The sequence below is a fragment of the Sapajus apella genome, unplaced genomic scaffold (assembly GCF_009761245.1).
Source record: "Sapajus apella isolate SASKATOON/1434 unplaced genomic scaffold, GSC_monkey_1.0 scaffold2, whole genome shotgun sequence".
Lineage (NCBI taxonomy): Eukaryota > Metazoa > Chordata > Mammalia > Primates > Cebidae > Sapajus > Sapajus apella.
In genome coordinates this window covers 71361981-71382779 of record NW_022436942.1, presented here as the reverse complement: position 1 = coordinate 71382779, position 20799 = coordinate 71361981, and the positions used below count along the sequence as shown (strand labels likewise).

Genomic DNA, 20799 nt, shown 5'->3' with positions numbered 1-20799 from the left:
GATCTCCTCTGACCTTGAGGCACTACACATACATAATCCACTCAGTCTACACCGACTGCACTAACTGCAGACAGCGTCAGTGCCTGGAGAGGCAGCTGCTGGAGCACTAGGATTCTTAGTAGGACAGAAACTTCGTCTTTTAGCAGGGACCTTCATGCAACACCTGGGGCTGCAAGTGCAGCTCAAACAGGGCTTGTTCTCCACCCACAGCACGCTGCTGTGGACAGGGCTTGGCCATCAACTGCCTGGAAGGCCAATCCTGTCCCTGGAGATCTCGGCTCAGCCAGCAATGTGTGGGGGATGGGGAAGTGTATTCACCCTTCTCTGTTCACTGGCTCACATGGGACTATCCTACCCCATTGGGGTTCGAGGGCCAGCAGCTCGGCCAGTCCACTTCATGAGCCAATACACTCCTTTTTTCTTAAGTCAGTTTGAATGGGATTTGTGTTGGATTTTTGTCACTTGCAAAAGGAATCCTGATGAACCCAGTCTGCCAGTCTACATGGATAAACCCATCTCTGTGGAGGAAACTGACAAGTCTATAGGCTTGCCCACCTCCAGGGCCTTCCCATGCCCCAGTTCACCCTAGACATGAATGCCTTGTCTGGCCATCCTGCCCCCACCAGGCATCTGCTCTTACCTGAGCAGGGGTGTGTTGTTCTGATTCAGGGCCTTGAAGGTAAGATAGCGCTCCCTGGCACTCATCCGTGGCTTGTAGAAGCGCATGAGGCCTTCAAACTGCCTGTAGGAGATGCCGGTGGGCCTCTGGGGGAGAGGGAAGGGCAGTGTGGAACCCAGACCACTCCCCTTCCCTTGGGACACCCCCTCCAGATCCACCCCAGCTCTGCTTATTCTCCCAAGGGCAGGGCTCCTGGTTTCTAAAGTCGCTGGCCTGGCCATCCGGCCATGCTTAGGGGGTGCTCTGGGCAAGCAGAGGAGGACAGGGCCCAAGCCCCTCCCCGGTCCATGGCTCCTACCCTCTGGCTGATGAGCAGGCGGTAGGCATGCTGGATGGCGGTTCGCTTGTGCAGCAGCAAAGACTTGAACTTGCGTTTCTCGATGTCATTGAAGGTGTCGAACACCACAGCCAAAAGCTGTGGGAGAGAAGCACAGAGCCCTGGCTCAGGACCTTGAGTGGTTGTGGCAGAGGGTGCAGCGGGGTATGGGTTCATCATCTAGGCAGAGCTCTCATCCAGTCACTCCAGAGAGGCCCGGGAGAGACCCTCTCGCCTGTGCCTCAAGATGTAGGAAGTCGATCTCCCAAGTCTCAACAGAGGAAGGCCCTTTGTTCCGCTTGCAAATTTCCCTCTTCAGATACATGAAGGCATTGTTAATCTCTCCCAGGTCCCCTCCACTTTCCCACACTCCCTTCCCCAGTTCCAGCTATGGTTTGTCCCAGGCTGGGCAGGGGTAAGCCAGGGGAGGAGAGAGTAGCAAGAGGGACGCATCTGGGTTCTGAGCCCAGTCTGACTCCCACCAGTGGCAGGGGGAGGCTGCCCGCCCACTGCCCTCCTGACCTCCGAGCCAGAAGGACCCTTCCTTCCCATGCCCCTTTGTTACTTCTCCTTGTGCGTCACTGCGTCATGTGTGGCCCAGAAAAAAGGGAGATGAGAGTCTCTGCATGCAAGGAAATAACATTCTAGAGTTGGCTGAGCCCAAAGTTAGCTTATCAGAGGGGGATGGAAGGAGGGGGAAGGACTTGAAAGAATCCTTTTTAGAAACATTTTCTTTGTCTTTTAAACATGTTTTAAGACAAACTCTCTGGTCCTTTCCCTCAAACTGGACCCCCATTTTTTCCCTGTGGATCAAAGATCAGCACGCTTTTTCCATAAAGTGTTCGGCAGCAACTATTTGAGGCTCCCAAATGATTTCTGCTGCAACTACTAACCTGTGGTCATATCATGAGATCAGCCACAGATGATACATACACAAATGGACATGACTGTGTCCCAATAAAACTTTATTTACAAACCCAGGCTGTGGGCCAAATTTGGCCAGCAGGCCATACTTTGTTGACTGTTGCCCTAAATTTTCACAGCTCTAAATATATTACAAATTAAATCAAATACAAAGAGGTATTCAACATATTTCTTTTTGGTTTTGAGGAATTAAAAAAAGAAAATATTTTCTCCTTTTTAAGGCTTAAATTTTGGCCAAGCACAGTGGCTCACGCCTGTAATCCCAGAACTTTGGGAGGCCGAGCTGGGCGGATCACCTGAGGTCAGGAGTTCGAGACCAGCCTGACCAACATCGCAAAGCCCTGTCTCTACCAAAAATACAAAAATTAACCAGACATGGTGGCATGTGCCTGTAATCTCAGCCACCTGGGAGGCTAAGGGAGGAGAATCACTTGAACCTGGGAGGTGGAGGTTGTAGTGAGTCAAGATTGTGCCACTGCACTCCAGCCTGGATGATAGAGCAAGACTCTGTCTCAAGAAAAAAAAAAAAAAACTTGAATTTTTAGACTTCACAGGTGTGCCTGGAGAAGATGATTTTCATTTCTATACTGGGCCTGCCTGTGGTGACTGGTGTGAGAATGCTCTGCGGAAGCATAATAATAAACACAAGACTTGATCAGAAGCCTCTCCTCAATAGCCCTGCCATGGATGTGTGGTCTTGGCACCGGCCTAACAGCCTGGTGTCGGATGTGATCTGTGACAGCAGGGACATTCCTGGTGGCTGTCCACGCCTCCACAAATACCCTCCAAGTTCCCTGAGCACAGGAGCTTTACATTCTCCTTCACAGAATGTGTCCTATACTGGATTTTCTGATGATTCCTCATAAACGGGGTAGAAATATACAAGACATTTCTGGCACATGAGTGCAACTGAACAGAGTGGTTAGGGACAGGGCTCTGTAACCAGCCTGGCCCGGCCACTCCAAGCTACACAGCCGTGGGCAAATCACACTGTCACTCTGACCCTCAGTCTCTTCATCTGAACATTGAGAACCATACTCACTACCTTCAGGGTTCTGTTTACTTATTACATTATTTCATCCTCATATGTAAAACATTTTGCATAGTGCCGAGTGCCTAGCTAAGGCTTCCAGAGTGCCAGCTTTTATAGTTATTATAACACAGTTAGCCTTCCATATCTGTGGGTTCTGCATCCGTGGATTCAACGAAATGCGAATCAAAAACATTCCAAAAACGAAAGGAAGGTTGCATCTGTACTGAACATGTACAGCCTTCTTTTTCTTGCCATTATCCCCTGAACACTATAGTATAACTGTGTTTTGTTTGTTTGTTTGTTTTTGATATGGAGTCTTGCTCTGTCGCCCAGGCTGGAGTGCAATGGCAGGATCTCGGCTCATTGCAACCTCCACCTCCTGGGTTCATGCTCGTCTGCCTCAGCCTCCCAAGTAGCTGGGATTACAGATGCCCACCACGAATGCCCAGCTAATCTTTGTATTTTTAGTTGAGACAGGGTTTCACTATGTTGGTCAGGCTGGTCTCGAACTCCTGACCTCAAATGATCCACCCACTTCGGCCTCCCAAAGTGCTGGGATTACAGGTGTGAGCCACTGCACCCAGCCCAGTATAAAACTACACAGGTTAAACATTGTATTCAATGTTATAGGTAATGTAGGATGATTTAAAATATACGAGAGGATGAATATGCACAGGTTATCTGCAAATACTATGCCATTTTAAATAAGGGACTTAAGCATCTGTGGATTTTTGTACCTATAGAGGGTCCTGCAAACAATCTCCATGGACACTCAACTGTCTTTGTCTGCTGTAAGAATGGGAAGGTCCCCAGGGTCACCTGGGCTTAACATCTAGCCCTGTCAGCAGCAGCAGCACTGCCCCGGTGAGGACGTCACCCCCAGCAACTGGACGAACTCCTGAAGTCCTGACAGGGCATTCCCCACAACACTGCACCTGACTGTGAACCTAGGACTTCCTGCCCCAACGTTCTGCCCTGGGAAGTGGAAGGCAGTCCCCACTTCTCCACTCCCATGGTGCCCAGTGCTTCGTGGGCAGGGGCAGGCTGCTCCAGCATAGTACTCACCAGGTTCATGATGAAGTACAGCTCGATGGAGAGGTACACGATGAAGAAGACGCAGGACCAGGGGTTCCGGGAGTAGGAGGGCATCATCACATCTGGGAAACTGTATTTGTAGAGGGTGACCCAGCGGGCTGTGTCTGCCTGTCTCCATCCTCTAGGAGAACATGAGGCCTTCCCGGCCTCCAACCCCAGTTCTCCTACTCTCATCCCTGGGCTCCGCGCTCAGCAGGCCAACTCTGTCTCCCAACAGCACCACAGCACCTGCCCTTGCTGGGATGTGGAACAGACTTTGCGGAAAAGAGGAGGAGACCCCAGGGCGGCAGCAGGGGGCCAAAGGCAAGGCAGAGCCTGCACTTACTTGGCTGTGGTCAGAAGGACAAACAGACTGACGATGCTGTTCTCCAGGGTGCTGAAGTACTGCAAGGAAAGAGGGGGCAGGGGAGAGGTTGGGGCCAGCCAGAGCACATGGCCACCAGGAACAAGCTGTGATAGGCCACCTGGTGCGCCCTGCCACGCCCGCTCTTGCATCTCTCAAGGAATTCCCGAGGGAGGCAGAGGAAAAAGCAAACATGCAGTGCAGAGGCCTCCTGCTTCCTGCACCTGATGCTCTGGCAGAAGCAGACTACTGGCCTGGGGGGACCTTTTTTTCCAGGGAGTCACATGTCTGGGTCATTCGCCCGGTTCTCCCCCACTGCTCCTCTGCCAAAATGTTCCAAAGGTCCAAACCTGATCCTGGCAGCACCCCTTTCAAGAACAGAAAAGGGGACCCCCAGCTCTCAAAGAAGGAAGTGGTCAAGTCTGAGTGTTGGGAACTCCCAGGTGGAGTGCACACACAAGCTATGATGAGAAACCAGGCAGGGCCCCCTTCCCCATATGGCTACAGGGTCACACCGGCCACCCGATCTGAGCAAAAAGCCCTACATAAAAGAAGAGACAGACAAATGTGCTGATTACTTACAGGGTCTGAAGGGTTAGAGGAGAACAGGTAGAAACCTAGAAGCAGGTGGAAACACAGATAAACAAAAAGATTAGAGCAGAGGTCCCAAAACCGGGGTGTCAAAAGGACCAGAAAAATACATGCACATTAATGCAGCAGGTCAGGAAGAGCAGCAGGGACTGCTGGGGACTGCAGCACGCCGAGAACATGTGCTCCATCCAAAAGGAGCAGGGACTGCTGGGGACCACAGCACCCCGAGAACATGTGCTCCGTCTGAAGGGAGCAGGGACTGCTGGGGACCGCAGCACCCCGAGAACATCTGCTCTGTCCCAAGGGGGTGGGGACTGCTGGGGACCGCAGCACCCCAAGAACATTTGCTACATCCGAAGGGAGCAGGGACTGCTGGGGACTGCAGCACCCCGAGAACATGTGCTCCATCTGAAGGGAGCAGGGACTGCTGGGGACCGCAGCACCCCGAGAACATTTGCTCCATCCAAAGGGAGCAGGGATTGCTGGGGACCGCAGCACCCCGAGAACATGTGCTCCGTCCGAAGGGAGCAGGGACTGCTGGGGACCACAGCAACCCGAGAACATGTGCTCCGTCCAAAGAGAGCGAGGGCTGCTGGCACCAGACACTTGCCACCACACAGTAATGTGCTGGGCACTATCGGCTCTGTTCTTTCAAAAGGCTGGAAGTCTGTGTTTTTGTGTAAAATCTAATTTTAAAATGCTGGCTCAAAGTTTTCAGACCAAACAAAACCCATCTGTAGGCTGGATCTGGAATCCAGGCTGCTGTTTTGCAATGTTAGGTTCTGAGAACATGACGGCTAAGTGAAATTCCAAAGGGATCCGCTGCTCCCCTGCCACCAGGGTCCCAGGGTAGGAATACCATTCACTTCTCCCTCCTGGAATGGATCACTCCCTGAGTCCCTGAACTCCTGAGTGGGAAAAGGGAGAAACTGCCCTCAGGGGAAATCAGCCCCCACTCCAGGAGTGGGGGCTGAAACAAATGAAATTCTACCAAAAGTCGGGTGGTGGGTGGGAGGAAGTGAGAGCCGTGACTCAGGACAGGGCAGTCACGAGGCCAGGAAGGGCTGGCCCCAGCTCTAGCCTCAGTCAGGACTCTTTGGTTCCACTGTCTTCACCATCTGCAGAAACTTGGTGAAAGGACCTTGGCTTTCCCAGCCGAGTGCCGTGACCTCCGATCTACGCACTGTGACTCTGTGTGGCTGTCACAGTCAGCCCCATCTGAAACACCAAGCCCTCCTGAGTGAGCAGCCTGTCACCCTACTGTACCCAGTGAGGCTGAAGCGTGCTGTCTTTCAGGGCCCAGGCAAGCGTCTTCGAGAAACTGTCAAGCGTGAGCACCAGGAAACACACAGGAGTGCTCACTGCAGTGGGATTTGTGATAAGAGAAACGTCCAACAGAGAGCAGGCAAACAAGCTTTGGCATACTTGCTCCGCTCCAGTGAAAATGAATAAACGGCATCTACATGTATCAACATTTCAAAAACACAGTGCTGAGCGAAAGAGCAATGTGTAGAAGAGGATATCCATATTATATAACCACTTAGAGACGTCGTTTAAGTATGCAAAGAAAGCAGTATCATTTCTTGGTTGCTTGGGGAAATGTAAATATGAAGTAAAGTAGAAAGACGTGCCTGGGAACAATAAGCTTAGGATAGGGGGTGCCTTTGGGGAAAGCGGGAATCACCATCACCAAAGGTTACAAACGTGCCTTCCATTTTATTTTTAATACTTCATTTCCTAAGCTGGATGGGGGTCCATGGGTGTTCATGTTACTATTATTAATTTATTATTTATTTTTGAGACAGAGTCTTGCTCTGTTGCCCAGGCTGGAATGCAGTGGCGCTGTCACAACTCCCTGCAACATCTGTCTCTCCATGCTCAGGCGATCCTCCTGCCTCACCTCCCGAGTAGGAGGCACTACAGGTGCACACCACCATGCCTACCTAATTTCCGCATTTTTTTTTAGAGATGGGGTTTCCCTGTCTTGCCCAGGCTGGTCTTGAACTCCTGGACTCAAGCAATCTGCCTGCCTCAGCTTCCCAAGGTGCTGGGATAATCAGCATGGGCCACCGTGCCTGGCCTACTTTTAAAACCTTTCTGAATTTCTAAAACTGCCTGCTCTGGTCTGAATGTTTGTGTCCCCTGTCCCCAATTCCTACACTGAAATCCTAGTCCCCAAGGTGATGGCGTCAGGAGGTGAGGCCTGTGGGAGGTGAAGAGGTCATGAGTGTGAAGTCCTCCCGAATGGGATTAGTGCCCATATAAAATAGGCACCAGAGGCCAGGCGCAGTGGCTCATGCCTGTAATCCCAACACTTTGGGAGGCCGAGGCAGGCAGATCACTTGAGGTCAGGAGTTCGAGGGCAGCCTGGCCAATATGGTGAAACGCTGTCTTTACTAAAAATACAAAAATTAGCTTGGCGTGGTAGTGGGTGCCTATAATCCCAGCTACTCGAGAAGCTGAAGCAGGAGAATAGCTTGAACCCGGGACAAAGAGGCCCAGAGAGCTGCCTTCCACCTTCCACCACGTGAGGCCGTAGCCAGAAGGTGCCATCTATGGACCAGGAAACAGGCCCTCACCAGACACCCACAGCTGGCCCTTGATCTTGGTCTTCCAGATCTCACAGCCTCCAGAATGGGCAGAAATCAACTTCTGTTGTTTATAAGCCACCCAGTCTATGGCATTTTGTTACAGCAGCCCAAAAGGACTAAGACACTGTCAACATAATTTTTCTTTTTCTTTTCTTTTTTTTTTTTTTTTTTTAGACAGAGTCTCACTCACTCTTTTTTTTCCCAGGCTGGAGTGCAATGGCACGATCTCAGCTCACTGCAACCTCCGCCTCCCGCGATTCTCCTGCCTCAGCCTCCCAAGTAGCTGGGATTACAGGTGCATGCTATCACGTCCAGCTAATTTTTATATTTTTGTAGAGACTGGATTTCACTGTGTTAGCCAGGCTGGTCTCAAACTAATGACCTAGGTGATCTGCCCACCTTGGCCTCCCAAACTGCTGGGATTACAGGTGTGAGCCACCGTGCCCAGCCCAAAATAATTTTTCGTCCACCGTGAACTTGCTTTTCAAGTGTGCCTGGGCCCGGGAAGTGGGAACTCACCAAGGATGGCGAAGATGATCATGAAGAACAGCAGCAGCAGGAGGATGTCCATGAAGGGCGGCAGGGACTGGAAGATCTGCCGCAGGTTGCTGTGGAGACAGAAGGGCCGGCTCAGGGGAGGGGCCGGCTCAGGGGAGGCGCCCGCTGGGGCGGGCCGTCTGGGACTCCTTGTCGAGATGGGAACCTAGTGCTTCTGACTCAAAATACTAAACCGTGTCGCACCCTGGTATGACATTGTGCTTCGTTTTTTTCGGCAAGTGGCTCAAGACCCCCACTCAGTGGGTGACAGGGAAGAACTGGGGCAGATGTAGCACATAGCCACCTCTACCTGGTGACAGCCCAAGGAGGCGAGTGCCCTGCAGGGGGGAAGGAAACAGCAGAAGGCCAATGACATGGCCTTGGGCACAAAGGTCAGTTTCCAAGAGCAGGATGTGGAAGGCATGAAGACACTTCAAGGCCCTAGGGTTAGCCCTGGGACACTGAGTGTGTTTCAGTCCCGGGCCTGTTTCAAGGACACTGAGTCCTGTTTCTAGCTTTGAGGATGGGCACAGAGAATGAATTGCAAGCCCACTCTCAGCAACAGTAGCCCAGCCAAGGAATTTTCCAGACTGAGTCTTCCAAAATAAATTTTAGTCAGGGCTTGGTCCGGTTTGAGTTCAGTCCTACAGCCTCAGTGGAGGTGGCAGGAGAGCCTGCTTGTGTCACGTGAACGCTGCTGAGCTGCCTGCATTTGGGTAGATAACACGCTTAGAGTGAGGAATCAGCTCTGGAAGGCTACGGATAAGATGGGAAAGAGCCCTGGACCCAGAGGCGGCAAGCCTACACTGCGGCAGGAATACCGCCTTCCCTGCGTGTGGGTGGGATGGCAGAGGGAGGCTGAGTGTGCCGGTACTCCATCAGCACGCAGGGTCCACCTCATCACTAACTGACTCACAGTCTCCTGCCCCACCAGCCCAGAGGTCAGGCCACGCCAGGATAGCGACTGTCTTCCCAGCTTCCCACCCAGTCCTTACCGCCGGACGCCGCCGCAATACCGACAGTCCACCAGGAAGATGCAGCGCAGTGCCCGGGTCACCCGCACATGGGACGTCTGCCGTACCAACACCACGATGGCCTCGACAAACTGCACCACCAGCACTGAGGTCTGCGGGCGGCAGGCATGGAGCACCGTCAGCCCACCCACCATCCTGCTTACCTGGAACAGGGGGCTGGAGAGGCAGCGCCTACTCTGGCCTCAAGAGGCCTTCCCTCTCTCCAGTCCTCTCTCACACTTTCTGCACACATCAGGCAGCCCCAGGAGAGGAAAACTCCAGCTGCTGGCCAGATGTGTGGTACCAGGAGAATGAGATGAAGGGGACGGCCCCAAGCAGCTTGACTGCTGGTATCCACTGGGGAGGCAAAACCGCCACTCTGCCAGCCCCTCCATCAGCCGTCCCCACTCGCACCAGGGATCGGGCCTGCAGCTCCTCTCCATCTCTGCTTACTTGGCTACACTCTTCCAGAGCAGCACACACGCTCCACACTCTACAAAGTGCCACCCCAACATGCTCCTACTCACGCCACTTTCTGCGGCACAGAGAGAAGACACACAACACTAGGGAAGGTGAGCCCAGGGGCAGGGGGCAGACAAAGCTGGGTGTGTACCCCACATCTCTGGATAAATGTAAAACAGAGAGAGCAGCACCTGTCTCTCCAAGGTGACTACACCAGTGCCTGGCATGTACAAAACACTCCATTACATTAGCTACTGCTGGCATCACCAAGGCATCCGGGGCACTGGCAAGGCTGAGGGCATGGCCAGGACAGGGACCCTAAGATCACACCTCTGAGCATGGACTGGGTCCATGGATTCTGAATTGTGCCAAAGAGACAGGTTTGAAGGTGACATGGGAGAAAAGGCTGCAAGGAGAGGGACAGAGGGACGGACACATCACCTTGACCATGGTCCGTTTATGCCGGATGAAGGTGTGCAGGCCCAGCCAGCGTAACTTCATGCAGAGTTCAAACACTACCACCATCAGGGCGAACAGTTCCAGGGTGGCGTGGACCTGAGACCAAAGGGTGTGGGGATGCGTCATGGCCAGCCCAGCCCACAGCCACTCCTTTTTGCCCGACCCTCCCAGGACCTGGGAGTGCCCAGGACATCCTCCCAACACACATCAGGGTTACAAAACCTGGCCCTGAATGCTGAAAGGCACAGCCTTGGTCACAGGGCTCTCCCCAGAACAACTCAACAAAAACTCAGTATCTGTGAAACTGACATGCTGGTGCAAACAGTGAAAAATCAGGAAGGAGCCTGAAGTTCAAAAGTGCATGCCACCATGCCAAGTTAAGTTTAAAACAAATTAGCTGGGCATGGTGGCATGCACCTGTAATCCCAGCTACTTGGGAGGCTGAGGCAGGAGAATCATTTGCGCCCAGGAGGCAGAGGTTGCAGTGAGCCGAGATCATGCCACTGCACTCCAGCCTGGGTGACAGAGGGAGACTCAGTCTCGAAGAAAAAAAAGAAAGAAAGAAAGAAAAGAAAAACAAGATAAAATTTAATATCTAGCCTTGTTATAAGAGGGATTTCATGTAATTTACAAAAGATCTACAAAAGACACTAAGAAAGCTTAAGAAATAAAATCTGATAGTCAAAGAAACAAGGACTGTCAAGCACAGACCAGCCCCTAAAACTCTAATCCCCATTCTGGATAAAAGAACAAGAAGACATGGAAAACCCTCAGCTGGAAAACCTTGCCAGCAGGGAAGTCAAGGGCTCCCGGGGAAACAGATTCAGGAGAGCTCCTCCTCCTGGGGATGGGGAGTTCTAGGGCCTGTGGACATTCCGGAGAGCAGGAACTGACAGAGTGAAGGGACAGGCGGAGGGATTTCAGCACATGGGACGGCATGGGGGAGGCGTGCAGAGGAAGGAACGCAGAGTGGCTGGAGCTGTGAATTTCTGGCATGAAGAGGGAGAAACAGGGAAACTGAGTCATGGAGGGCCTCGGCGGCCAGGCTGGATAGGTGCTTCCTAACTCAACAGGCACAAGCTTCCTTCCCTGCTTCTGTGCCTCCTACACACTCCTTGATAAGGAACAAGCACAGCTCCACACCTGCTCTGGCCCCCACTGAATGATGGCTGGGCCTGGGCATGGGGACATCTATGGGGCTGGAGCTGCCCACGAAACATCTTCCCCCTCCCACAGTGACCACATCCAACTGCTTTCTCCTCTGAGGCTGGAGATAGAGCAGTGGGAGTGTCCATTGGGTGCCCTGCCCACCCGGAGCCAAGGTGTGGGCACTGGCCAATGGGACACTTCCCCTCCCTGGAATTTACTGGAGGTCAGAATCCCAGAGAGACAGGGTTAAGGCCATTCACTCCAGCAGGGACACCAGGCATTTCTGCCCCCAAGGCCTCTAGGACCGCCTCGTGTCTCTCTAAGTCTGTTCACAGCGTCTGCCCTCCCAGAACGTTCCTTTTTGGAGTTCTGTCGCTTGTCCTGAAAGCTGTGGCTCCCAGCCTCCCCCCCGGGTGTGAGAAGCATGTGCACTCACGTAGATGCCAAGCCGGAGCACAGGGACAGCGGGGGCCTCGCACAGGGAGAGCAGCAGCAGCAGCAGGGCTGTGGCCAGCTCCATCAGGTAGAAGAGGTGATTGTGTGCAAAGAGGTAGGCCGCCAGCGCCTTGGCATCCTTGGGGTGGGTGAAGAACTTGTCATTGTTCTCGCCTTCCTGAAAAGATGAGAGCAGCGTGGGTGTGTGAGCCTGGAGACCTGTCCAGCGCCAAAGAGAAGCGGCGGGCAGGGGAGGAAAGTAGGTTCCAGACAGGCAGAGAGAGATTCAGGCCAGAGACAGAAGATGCAGGAAAATCAAAATGGTCTTCACAAAACTGCACACTGGTCAAGTCTCACTCCTGCCTGCTGATGGGCTCAAGAGACTTGCTGCTTCTTAAAAACCACTTGGAGGAAACAAAGACTAAAGGTCCTGAGACAGCTGGGTGCGGTGACATCCCGGCTACTCAAGAGGCCAACACAGGACGATCCCTTGAGCCACGAGTTCAAGTCTAGCCTGGGCAACACAGCAAGACCCCATCTCTTTAAAAAAAAAGAAAAAGGAGAGGGGAGGGGCCAGGTGCAGTGGCTCATACCCATAATCTCAGCACTTTGGGAGGCCGAGGCAGGAGAATTACTTGAGCCCATGAGTTTGAGACCAGCCTGGGCAACATAGTGAGACCCTGTCTACACATGTTGGCATATGCCTGTGGTGCTAGCCACTTGGGATGCTGAGATGGGAGGATCACTTGAGCCCAGCAGGTCAAGACTGCAGTGAGCCAAGATCGCATCCCTGCACTCCAGCCTAGACAACACAGCAAGACCCAGTCTTTAAAAAAAAAAAAAGAGACAGAGAAAAAAGATCCCGAGAGGAGGTAAAGAGAAACAGGCAACTGCAGTCCCCTCAGAGGCCAAGTTCTCCCTCTAGGAGTGCCCAGCAGAGCGTAAAGAGCTCAGGGGCCTGGGAGGAACCAGATGAGCTGAGCCCTGGCTTCCTACCCCTTCCCTGAGGAACATCAGGAAGGTTCCTTCACCTTTGAGCTCAGCTTCTTCAAGGACAAAGGCACTAACATTAGTGATTCCTCCTAGGGCTATTGTGAAGAGAAAAGGTGAAGACATTTGTAAGGCACTTAGGGTGGTGTCTGCCACATGGTCAGCTCACTACAGGTATTCTCTATTATCATAACTCACATGAATATTACCAGAAAAAAAGCAGCCCAGTCAGACCTTTATCACCCATCAACAGCTACCCAGAACAGGCGCAGGGGCTCATGTAATCCTAGCACTTTGAGGGGCTGAGGCGGGTGGATCATCTAAGGTCAGGAGTTCAAGACCAGCCTGGCCAAAAAGGTGAAACCCCGTCCCTACTAAAAATAGAAAAATTAGCCAGGCACTGTGGCAGGCACCAGTAGTCCCAGCCTGGCTAAAAAGGTGAAACCCCGTCTCTACTAAAAATAGAAAAATTAGCCAGGCACAGTGGCAGGCACCTGTAGTCCCAGCTACTCAGGAGGCTGACGCAGGAGAATCACTTGAACCTGGGAGGTGGAGGTTGCAGTGAGCCAAGATCTGCACAGTGGCGTATCACTACTATACATTACTATACGTTTACTTACTTCATATCCTACTTCATTTTAATTGACAAATAATAATTGTATATGGGGTACAATGTGATATTTTCATATATTTATACATTATGTAATTTTTTTTTTTTTTTTTTTTTTTAGACAGAGTCTTGCTGTGTTGCCCAGGCTGGAGTGCAGTGGTGTGATCACGGCTCGCTACAACCTCTGCCTCCTGCGTTCAAGCAATTCTCTTGCCTCAGCCTCCTGAGTAGCTAGAACTACAGGTGCATGCCACCACACGCAGCTAATTTTTGTATTTTTAGTAGAGATGGTGTTTCATTCTGTTGCTCAGGCTGGTCTCTAACTCCTGAGCTCAAGTGATCCGCCTACCTCAGCCTTCCAAAGTGATGGGATTACAGGTGTAAGCCATTGTGCCTGGCCCGTTCTCACAAACTTATTCTGGGGAAGTCCCTGCCTGTAGTTTGCAGTGACTGTGAGTGAGTCACTTCTTGAAGCTGGATAAATTGCTCCCCTCATTAGCAAAATATCAAGACAAACCACAGACTTGGTAGCAAACCTGGCAGAGGCAGGCATGTCAAAGGGAGCGAGCACCTTGGCAGTCAACAGATAGTAAGTTGAACATTGTTCTGTGCTCTGTACAGGGCTGTGGTTTTCACTACCATCTCCACGGCCGCGGCAGGTGGGCAGGGGGCCACACACAGTGGCCTGAGAAGCGTCTGGTTTGAATAACTAAAAAAAATGTACTTCTTGGGCAATTTCTTCCAACAAATAGCCAGGAGTGAAGAGGTCTCGCTACAAGAACCATGACATGGGGAGCTCAATTTTAACTCTAGGACTTGGAATTGTCCCAGAAGAAGCCAGGCGTGGTGGCTCATGCCTGTGATCCCAGCACTTTGGGAGGCCAAGGTAGGTGGATCACCTGAGGTCAGGAGTTCAAGACAAGCCTGGCCAACATGGTGAAACCCCACCTCTACTAAAAATAAAAAAATTAGCCAGGCGTGGTGGTGGGCATCTGTAATCACAGCTACTTGGGAGGCTAAGGCAGGAGAATCACTGGAACCTGGGAGGCGGAGGCTGCAGTGAGCCAAGATTGCGCCACTGCACTCCAGCCTGGGTGACAGAGCAAGACTCTGTGTCAAAAAGAAAAAAAAAAAAGGAATTGTCCCAGAAGAGACGGGGGGAATGAGGTCTCCACTAACAGATGGAAATATTACCCATGGCACTGGATCCTGATGAAAACCCAGAGAACACTGGCCCCATTTCCTGGATGCTGATCATAAATTAGATTTGGAAAAATAAGGAAGGTCAGTTGTAGTGACTTCCAGGCCTTTACTCTTTGCTCCCTGGGGTCCAAGACCACACAGAAATGAGTACTGTTTCAAAGGCGCCAGGACTGCTAAGCACGTGGCTCCAGCGGGTAAGCGAGTTAAGAGGTAAAATGTGGGAGGAGGGGAAACTGCAGACACCAGGCACCCTCAAAGCAGCAAGGGTCAATTATCCTCACATACCAGCAACCTGGCTCACTACAGGGCCTGCAGCCCAGCTACGAGTGCAAAGGGAAAGGCCATCTTGGGCTGGGCGCTGTGGTTCACGCCTGTAGTCCCAAAACCTTGGGAGACCCAAGCAAGCAGATCACTTAAGGTCAGGAGTTCGAGACCAGCCTGACCAACATGGTGAAACCCCATCTCTACTAAACATACAAAAATTTGCCAGGCATGGTGGCAGCTGCCTGTGATCCTAGCTACCAGGGAGGCTGAGGCAGGAGAATCACCTGAACCTGGGAGGAAGTTGCAGTGAGCGAGATTTCATCACTATACTCCAGCCTGGGCAACACCGTGAGATTCTGTCTCAAGAAAAACAGGCCATCTCATCCTCCAGGAATAGCTGTCAATGGCTGTTCACAGAAATCCAAGTTTTTCTTTAATTTTTTTAAAATGATGGATTTTTGGTAAAAATAATTTAAACAATATAGACTTACAAGGCAGTAAAAATTCCATCAGCCAGAGCTAATCACCTTTAATCTTTAAACAACTTCCCAGATATGCATGGGTATCTGTACACACACATACTCACATGCCTATGCTGCTATATGACATCAGTTTGAAATTATCATACGCCACCAGCTGTTCCATAACCGCTTTTTCCCCACAAACACACGGCCCATTTTCAAGGAGATGCACAAGGTCAGTTTATAAATGATGCAACAGCACACAGAATAAAGAACATCATCTGGAGGCTAAACAGTTTAAACCTGGAGCTCTGCAACTCCCTAGCTGGGTGGCCTTGGGCATCATTTGGCCCCTGAGTCTCAGTCGCCACATCTGTAAAGTGGGAAGTGATCACTGCAGCCTTGGAGGCTTGTTACAAGATTAGCAGGTGCCCCCTTAAAGTCCCATATTTTCATTACCAATGTCCTACCTGCTGAGAAAAAGAGGATCAGGAAGGAATGATCAGGATCCTTAGGGCTTCAACCACTCTGAGTCTGTGTTCTGACCTATCCCATGCTCTTCTCCAGCCTCGGAGAAGGCAATGTACACGGGTGACCCTGCTAGGTCATTAACAGGTATTCCTGAGCTTGTGACAATATTCCTGAGCTTGTGACAAAACATTTCTGTTGCCTTCACTTGAAACAAAACGTGATTGTTTAGGTGTATATGATGCTGCATGAACATATGAGAAACGGATGATTGAGCAACCATCAAATAAATGTCTACATTTCATTAAATCTTTTTTTGAGACAGGCTCTCATTTTGTCACCCAGGCTGAAGTGCAGTGGTACAAACACGGCTCACCGCAGCCTCAACTTCCTGGACTCGGCCGGTCCCTTCACCTCAGTCCCGCAAGCAGCTGGTCTACAGGGCACGCAGACCACGCCTGGCTAATTTTTGTGTTTTTTGCAGAGATGGGTTTCTGCCATGTTGCCCAGGCTTGAATTTCACTAAATCTTTTTAAAATGACAAAACAAATACTTGCAGTGGAGAGCTGCTTCAGATAAGCAAGATTAGGGAAAATTATGATTCAGATGAATTTAAGAAAACGTCTATTTCCTCTTCCAAACTCTTACTCACTGCACCCCAGAAACTGAAATCTTACAGTGACAAGATTGGCAAGATAAAGATTAAAATGCCACCACCAGTGGGGCCATCAGTAAAGAGGCAGTACATCCTGTGGAGAGGATTCCATGCTGAACACCAAGGCCCTACAAATTGCTGATTCCTTCTACCCACTAATTCCATTTCTTAGATTTTCCATTTCTTTTACTTTCCTAGCAAAATAATCCTAGATGTAAGGGGGTGGGGATGCTAAGTATAGATTGTCCTTTGATTAGAATTTACAATAAGGGAAAATATTCAAGATTATCAGGTTAAGTCAGTTAGGATAATTTACCTGATATAATCTAAAGCTATTTAAATAGCCAGATGTAGTGGCTCATACCTGTAATCCCAGAACTTTGGGAGGCTGAGATGGGCGGATCACCTGAGGTCAAGAGTTGAAGACCAGTCTGGCAACATGAAACCCCATCTCTACTAAAAATACAAAAATTAGCTGGGCATGGTGGCACGTGCCTGTGGTCCCAGCTACTCAGGAGGCTGAGGCAGGAGAACCGCTTGAACCCGGGAGGCAGAGGTTACAGTGAGCTGAGATTGAGCCACTACACTCCAACTCCAGTCTGGGTGATGAAGTGAGACTGTCTCCAAAAAAAGCAAAAAAAATGCTTAAGCTGTATGCTATGGAAAAAAAAAAAAGACTATAAAATTGCAGATACCGTATGACTTTTAAAAGTTATTTTAGAAAACAGATGTATTATTCTTAATATACATTTTTTTAAAACTGAAAGAAAATAACGTTGACAGTGACTGCCTTAGGTGTCCTCTTGTATCTAAATTTATTATAATGAGCATGTATTACTTTCACATGAAAATATTTTTTTCAAAGAAAGAAAAATCCTAAAATAGCAAACAGGAAAGCAGTAACAAGTTAAACAAGAATAAAGCTAAATCATTCAGTATGTAAAGAAGAACTCCCTCCTGAGAACGTGGCCTCTTGGTGTGCCCTGAGAAGAGGGTGGATGGCAGGGAAGGCCAAATGGACAGACTCTGGGAATAACTGTGGGGGTTGGCACAGCCCCAAACAGAGGTCTCAAGACAAGCCGGCGCACAGCAGTCTTCCCCTGTGAGCACAGTCAGGTCAGCCCCCCCATCTTACGAACCTGAAGCTCACACGTGAGCAGCAGCAGCATGAACCAATGCTGGAACTGAATTTCTGGGCACCTAACACAGCCTGGGCTGCCCCACCCCACCGCCAGGTGCAGAGAACCACCAGGGCCTGACTGGAGATACTCACCTGGAGGTAGATTGCTGCCTCTTGGTAATTCATCTCCCAGTTGTGTGCGGGGCTGGAGGGGGAACTCTCGCCCCCAGAGCTGAGACTGGGTACCTGGGAGTCATGGATGGCATAGCTGCCGCCATCTGCAGTGGAAGAGGAGAGAGATTTACTTGGCACCCAGGATTAAGAGTATAAAGACACCATTCAGCAGAAGAACAGCTTCCTATGCTCACACAGACATCCCGTCATCTTCAAATCCACCTCCATGCTGTCTGTGCACTGATAGTGGCAAGAATTAGCACAGCTGGTTACAAATGTTTTCCATTCTCTTGATAAGTGAAAGAAGCAAGTACAAAAGAGTACAAATTGTGTGCTATCTAATGTGTACGAAAGGGAGGACACAAGAAAACATAAATACATCGACTTATCTTTACCAAAAGAAACACAGGAAGGAAAAATGAGATGCCAGTGAAATTGGTTGTCCTACAAGGGCTATGAGGAACAGGGAAGATGGATCCTTTTAGAATACTCTTGACTCTTGGAAGCATATTAATATTCTACTTAGTTAAAAATTAAAAACAACTGCATTTGTCCCCGGGTGCAGGGCCATCTGTTGCTCTTCCCTGCTGGTGGCCACGCCCTCCTCTCCCAGCAACGCTGGGCCAGCTGGGCCATCTGTCTGGGGAACACCCTCCCCTTGCCCTCTGTCCACATTGTCTGCCTCTGGCCGACTCCACCCCTGGCTCTGGGCAGGTGACCTGGGCCTGGCAATGAGCCCCTTGTCTCCCTTCGGCCCAGGGATTGGTTCCGGCATGGCTGTTGACCCAAGTCCGGCCAGTGACAGCTGAACTTGAAACTGTCCCCGGAGCAATTAGGAAGGAGGGGCTTTTTCCCTGTTGTTGCTGGCGGCTGCTTCTGCCACCACGTGGGAGAAACTGGCCTGAGAAGGACATCAGCAGAGAACAAAACAATAACCAAGAGATAACGCTGACACCAGCTGCATTCCTGAAATCCCGCTGTGCCTGAAATCTACCCCTTAACTTCCAAGATCCAAGCTGATAAAGAGATCCCGTTTGAGTCTGAGTTTGGTTTGTCAATAATCCTGAGACTCTGCTGACACAGTAAACAATGCCACCAAGAAATGACGCTTTGTTTGTGAATTGATTGGAAAGAAGTAAATCTGAAAGAGAAATCTGTAAATCCACATTGTAAATGATCCACCTGAAGGAATGTAAAGAATCTAATGTTTTGGGCTAAGCACGGTGGTTCACACCTATAATCCCAGCACACTCAGGTGACATGAATCACCTGAGGTCAGGAGTTCAAGACCAGCCTGGCCAACACGGCAAAACCCTGTCTCTACTAAAAATACAAAAATTAGCCAGGTGTGGTGGCAGGTGCCTGTAATCCCAGCTACTAAGTAGACTGAGGCATGATAATAGCTTGATCCTGGGAAGCAGAAGTAGCAATGAGCCAAGATCTCGCCACTGCACTCCAGCCTGGGGAAGAGAGCAAGACTCTATCTCCAAAAAACAAAACAAACCAATACTAGGATTTGCACAGTTCACAGGAAGCAAATGTGTAAGGCTTACAACCATGCAGAGGATAGCTCAAGGGCTGCTGGGTTGCAAAAGGTCCTTCTGATCTTGAACTGCCAGCCAAGAGCAACCAGGTTTAGCCACATGCAACTTACTTCTCCAACTCCCCGATTTTTTTTTTTTTCCCGCAAGACACAAGGTCTCACTTTGTCACCTAGAATGGAGTACAGTGGCATGATCATGGCTCACTGCAGTCTTAAACTCTTGAGTTTAAGAGATCCTCCTGCTTCAGCCTCCCAAGCAGCTGGGACTACAGGCATGCACCACCATGCCTGGCTAATTTTTGTATTTTTATAGAGATGGAGTCTTTGTTGCTGTTGTCCAGGCTGGTCCCGAACTCCTGGAATCAAGCAATCCTCCTGCCTTGGCCTTCCAAAGTACTGGAATTACAGGTATGAGCCACTGTGCCCAGCCACTCCACCCTTTTCCTTTCTTTTTTTTGAGATGGAGTCTCACTCTGTCACCTAGGCTGGAGTGCAATGTCGTGATCTCAGCTCACTTTAACTTTTCAAGCAATTCTCTTGCCTCAGTCTCCCGAGCAGCTGGGATTAGAGGCGCTTGCCACCATGCACTGCTAATTTTTGTATATTTAGTAGACATGGCATTTTGCCACGTTGGCCAGTCCGGTCTTGAACTCTAACCTCAAGTGATCTACTCACCTCGGCCTCCCAAAGTGCTGGGATTACAGGTGTGAGCCACCATGCCTGGCCAACCCTACTGATTTTTAAAAACAGTTTCGCCAAGGTGTGACACAATAAACTGTATATATTTTAAGTGTACAGTTTGAGTGACGTATGTGCATATCTGCAAAATCATCATAACAGTCAAGATAACATGTCCATCACCCTCCCGTGCCTCCTTGCCCATCCATGCCCAGGCAATTACTGATCTGCATTCTGTGACTATTACATGAATCTGCATTATATTATTACATGATGTATTATATAAATGAAATCATACAGTATATATTATTTTTGCTTGGCTTCTTTCACTTAGCATTATTTAAAAATTCATCCACATTTGCACTGTGTAGCAACAGTTCATTCTATTTCTTTGCTGAGTAATAGTTTATCCGTTTACCTGTTGATGAACAGTTAAGATTGTTTCTAGCTTTGGGTTATTTCAAATAAAGTGGATGACTTACTTGAGGTCAGGAGTCAAAGACCAGTCTGGGTAACATAGTAAGACCTCATCTCTACAAAAATATATAAAATTTAGCTGGGCATGGTAGCTTGCACCTGTAGTCCCAGCTACTCAGGAGGTTGAGGCGGGAGGATTGCTTGAGGCTGAGAGGTCAAGGCTAGAGTGAGCTATGATCATGCTACTGTACTCTAGCCTGGGTGACAGAGCAAGATCCCATCTCAATAATCATAATAGGCCAGGTGCAATGGCTCACGCCTGTAATCCTAGCACTTTGGGAGGCCAAGGCAGGCTGATCACCTGAGCTCAAGAGTTTGAGAGCACCCTGGGCAACATGGTGAAGCCCTGTCTCTACTAAAATACAACAAATTAGCTGGGCATGGTGGCACATACCTATAGTCCCAGCTAGTTGGGAGGCTGAGGCATGAGAACTGCTTGAGCCCATGAGGCGAAGGTTGCAGTGAGCTGAGACTCCACCACTGCACTCCTGCTTGGCCTATAGAGTGAGACTCTGCCTCAAAAAAAAAA

General features: G+C 50.1%; 1 protein-coding gene across 5 annotated transcripts in view; it reads right to left on the bottom strand.

Moving 5' to 3' along the window:
* Window positions 1-20799, bottom strand: part of TPCN1 (two pore segment channel 1) — a 77273-nt gene that overhangs the window by 16654 nt on the left and 39820 nt on the right. For 4 of the 5 annotated variants that reach the window (XM_032240490.1, XM_032240487.1, XM_032240501.1 and 1 more), the window contains exons 3-12: window positions 17552-17676; window positions 11629-11805; window positions 10026-10139; window positions 9105-9235; window positions 8092-8180; window positions 4973-5007; window positions 4373-4431; window positions 4018-4117; window positions 978-1094; window positions 641-765 (exon numbers count right to left, since the gene is read on the bottom strand). In XM_032240490.1, coding sequence (XP_032096381.1) covers window positions 641-765; window positions 978-1094; window positions 4018-4117; window positions 4373-4431; window positions 4973-5007; window positions 8092-8180; window positions 9105-9235; window positions 10026-10139; window positions 11629-11805; window positions 17552-17676 — 1072 coding nt within the window. The remainder of the gene's footprint in view (window positions 1-640; window positions 766-977; window positions 1095-4017; window positions 4118-4372; window positions 4432-4972; window positions 5008-8091; window positions 8181-9104; window positions 9236-10025; window positions 10140-11628; window positions 11806-17551; window positions 17677-20799) is intronic. The other variant, XM_032240506.1, reaches the window with a different exon arrangement.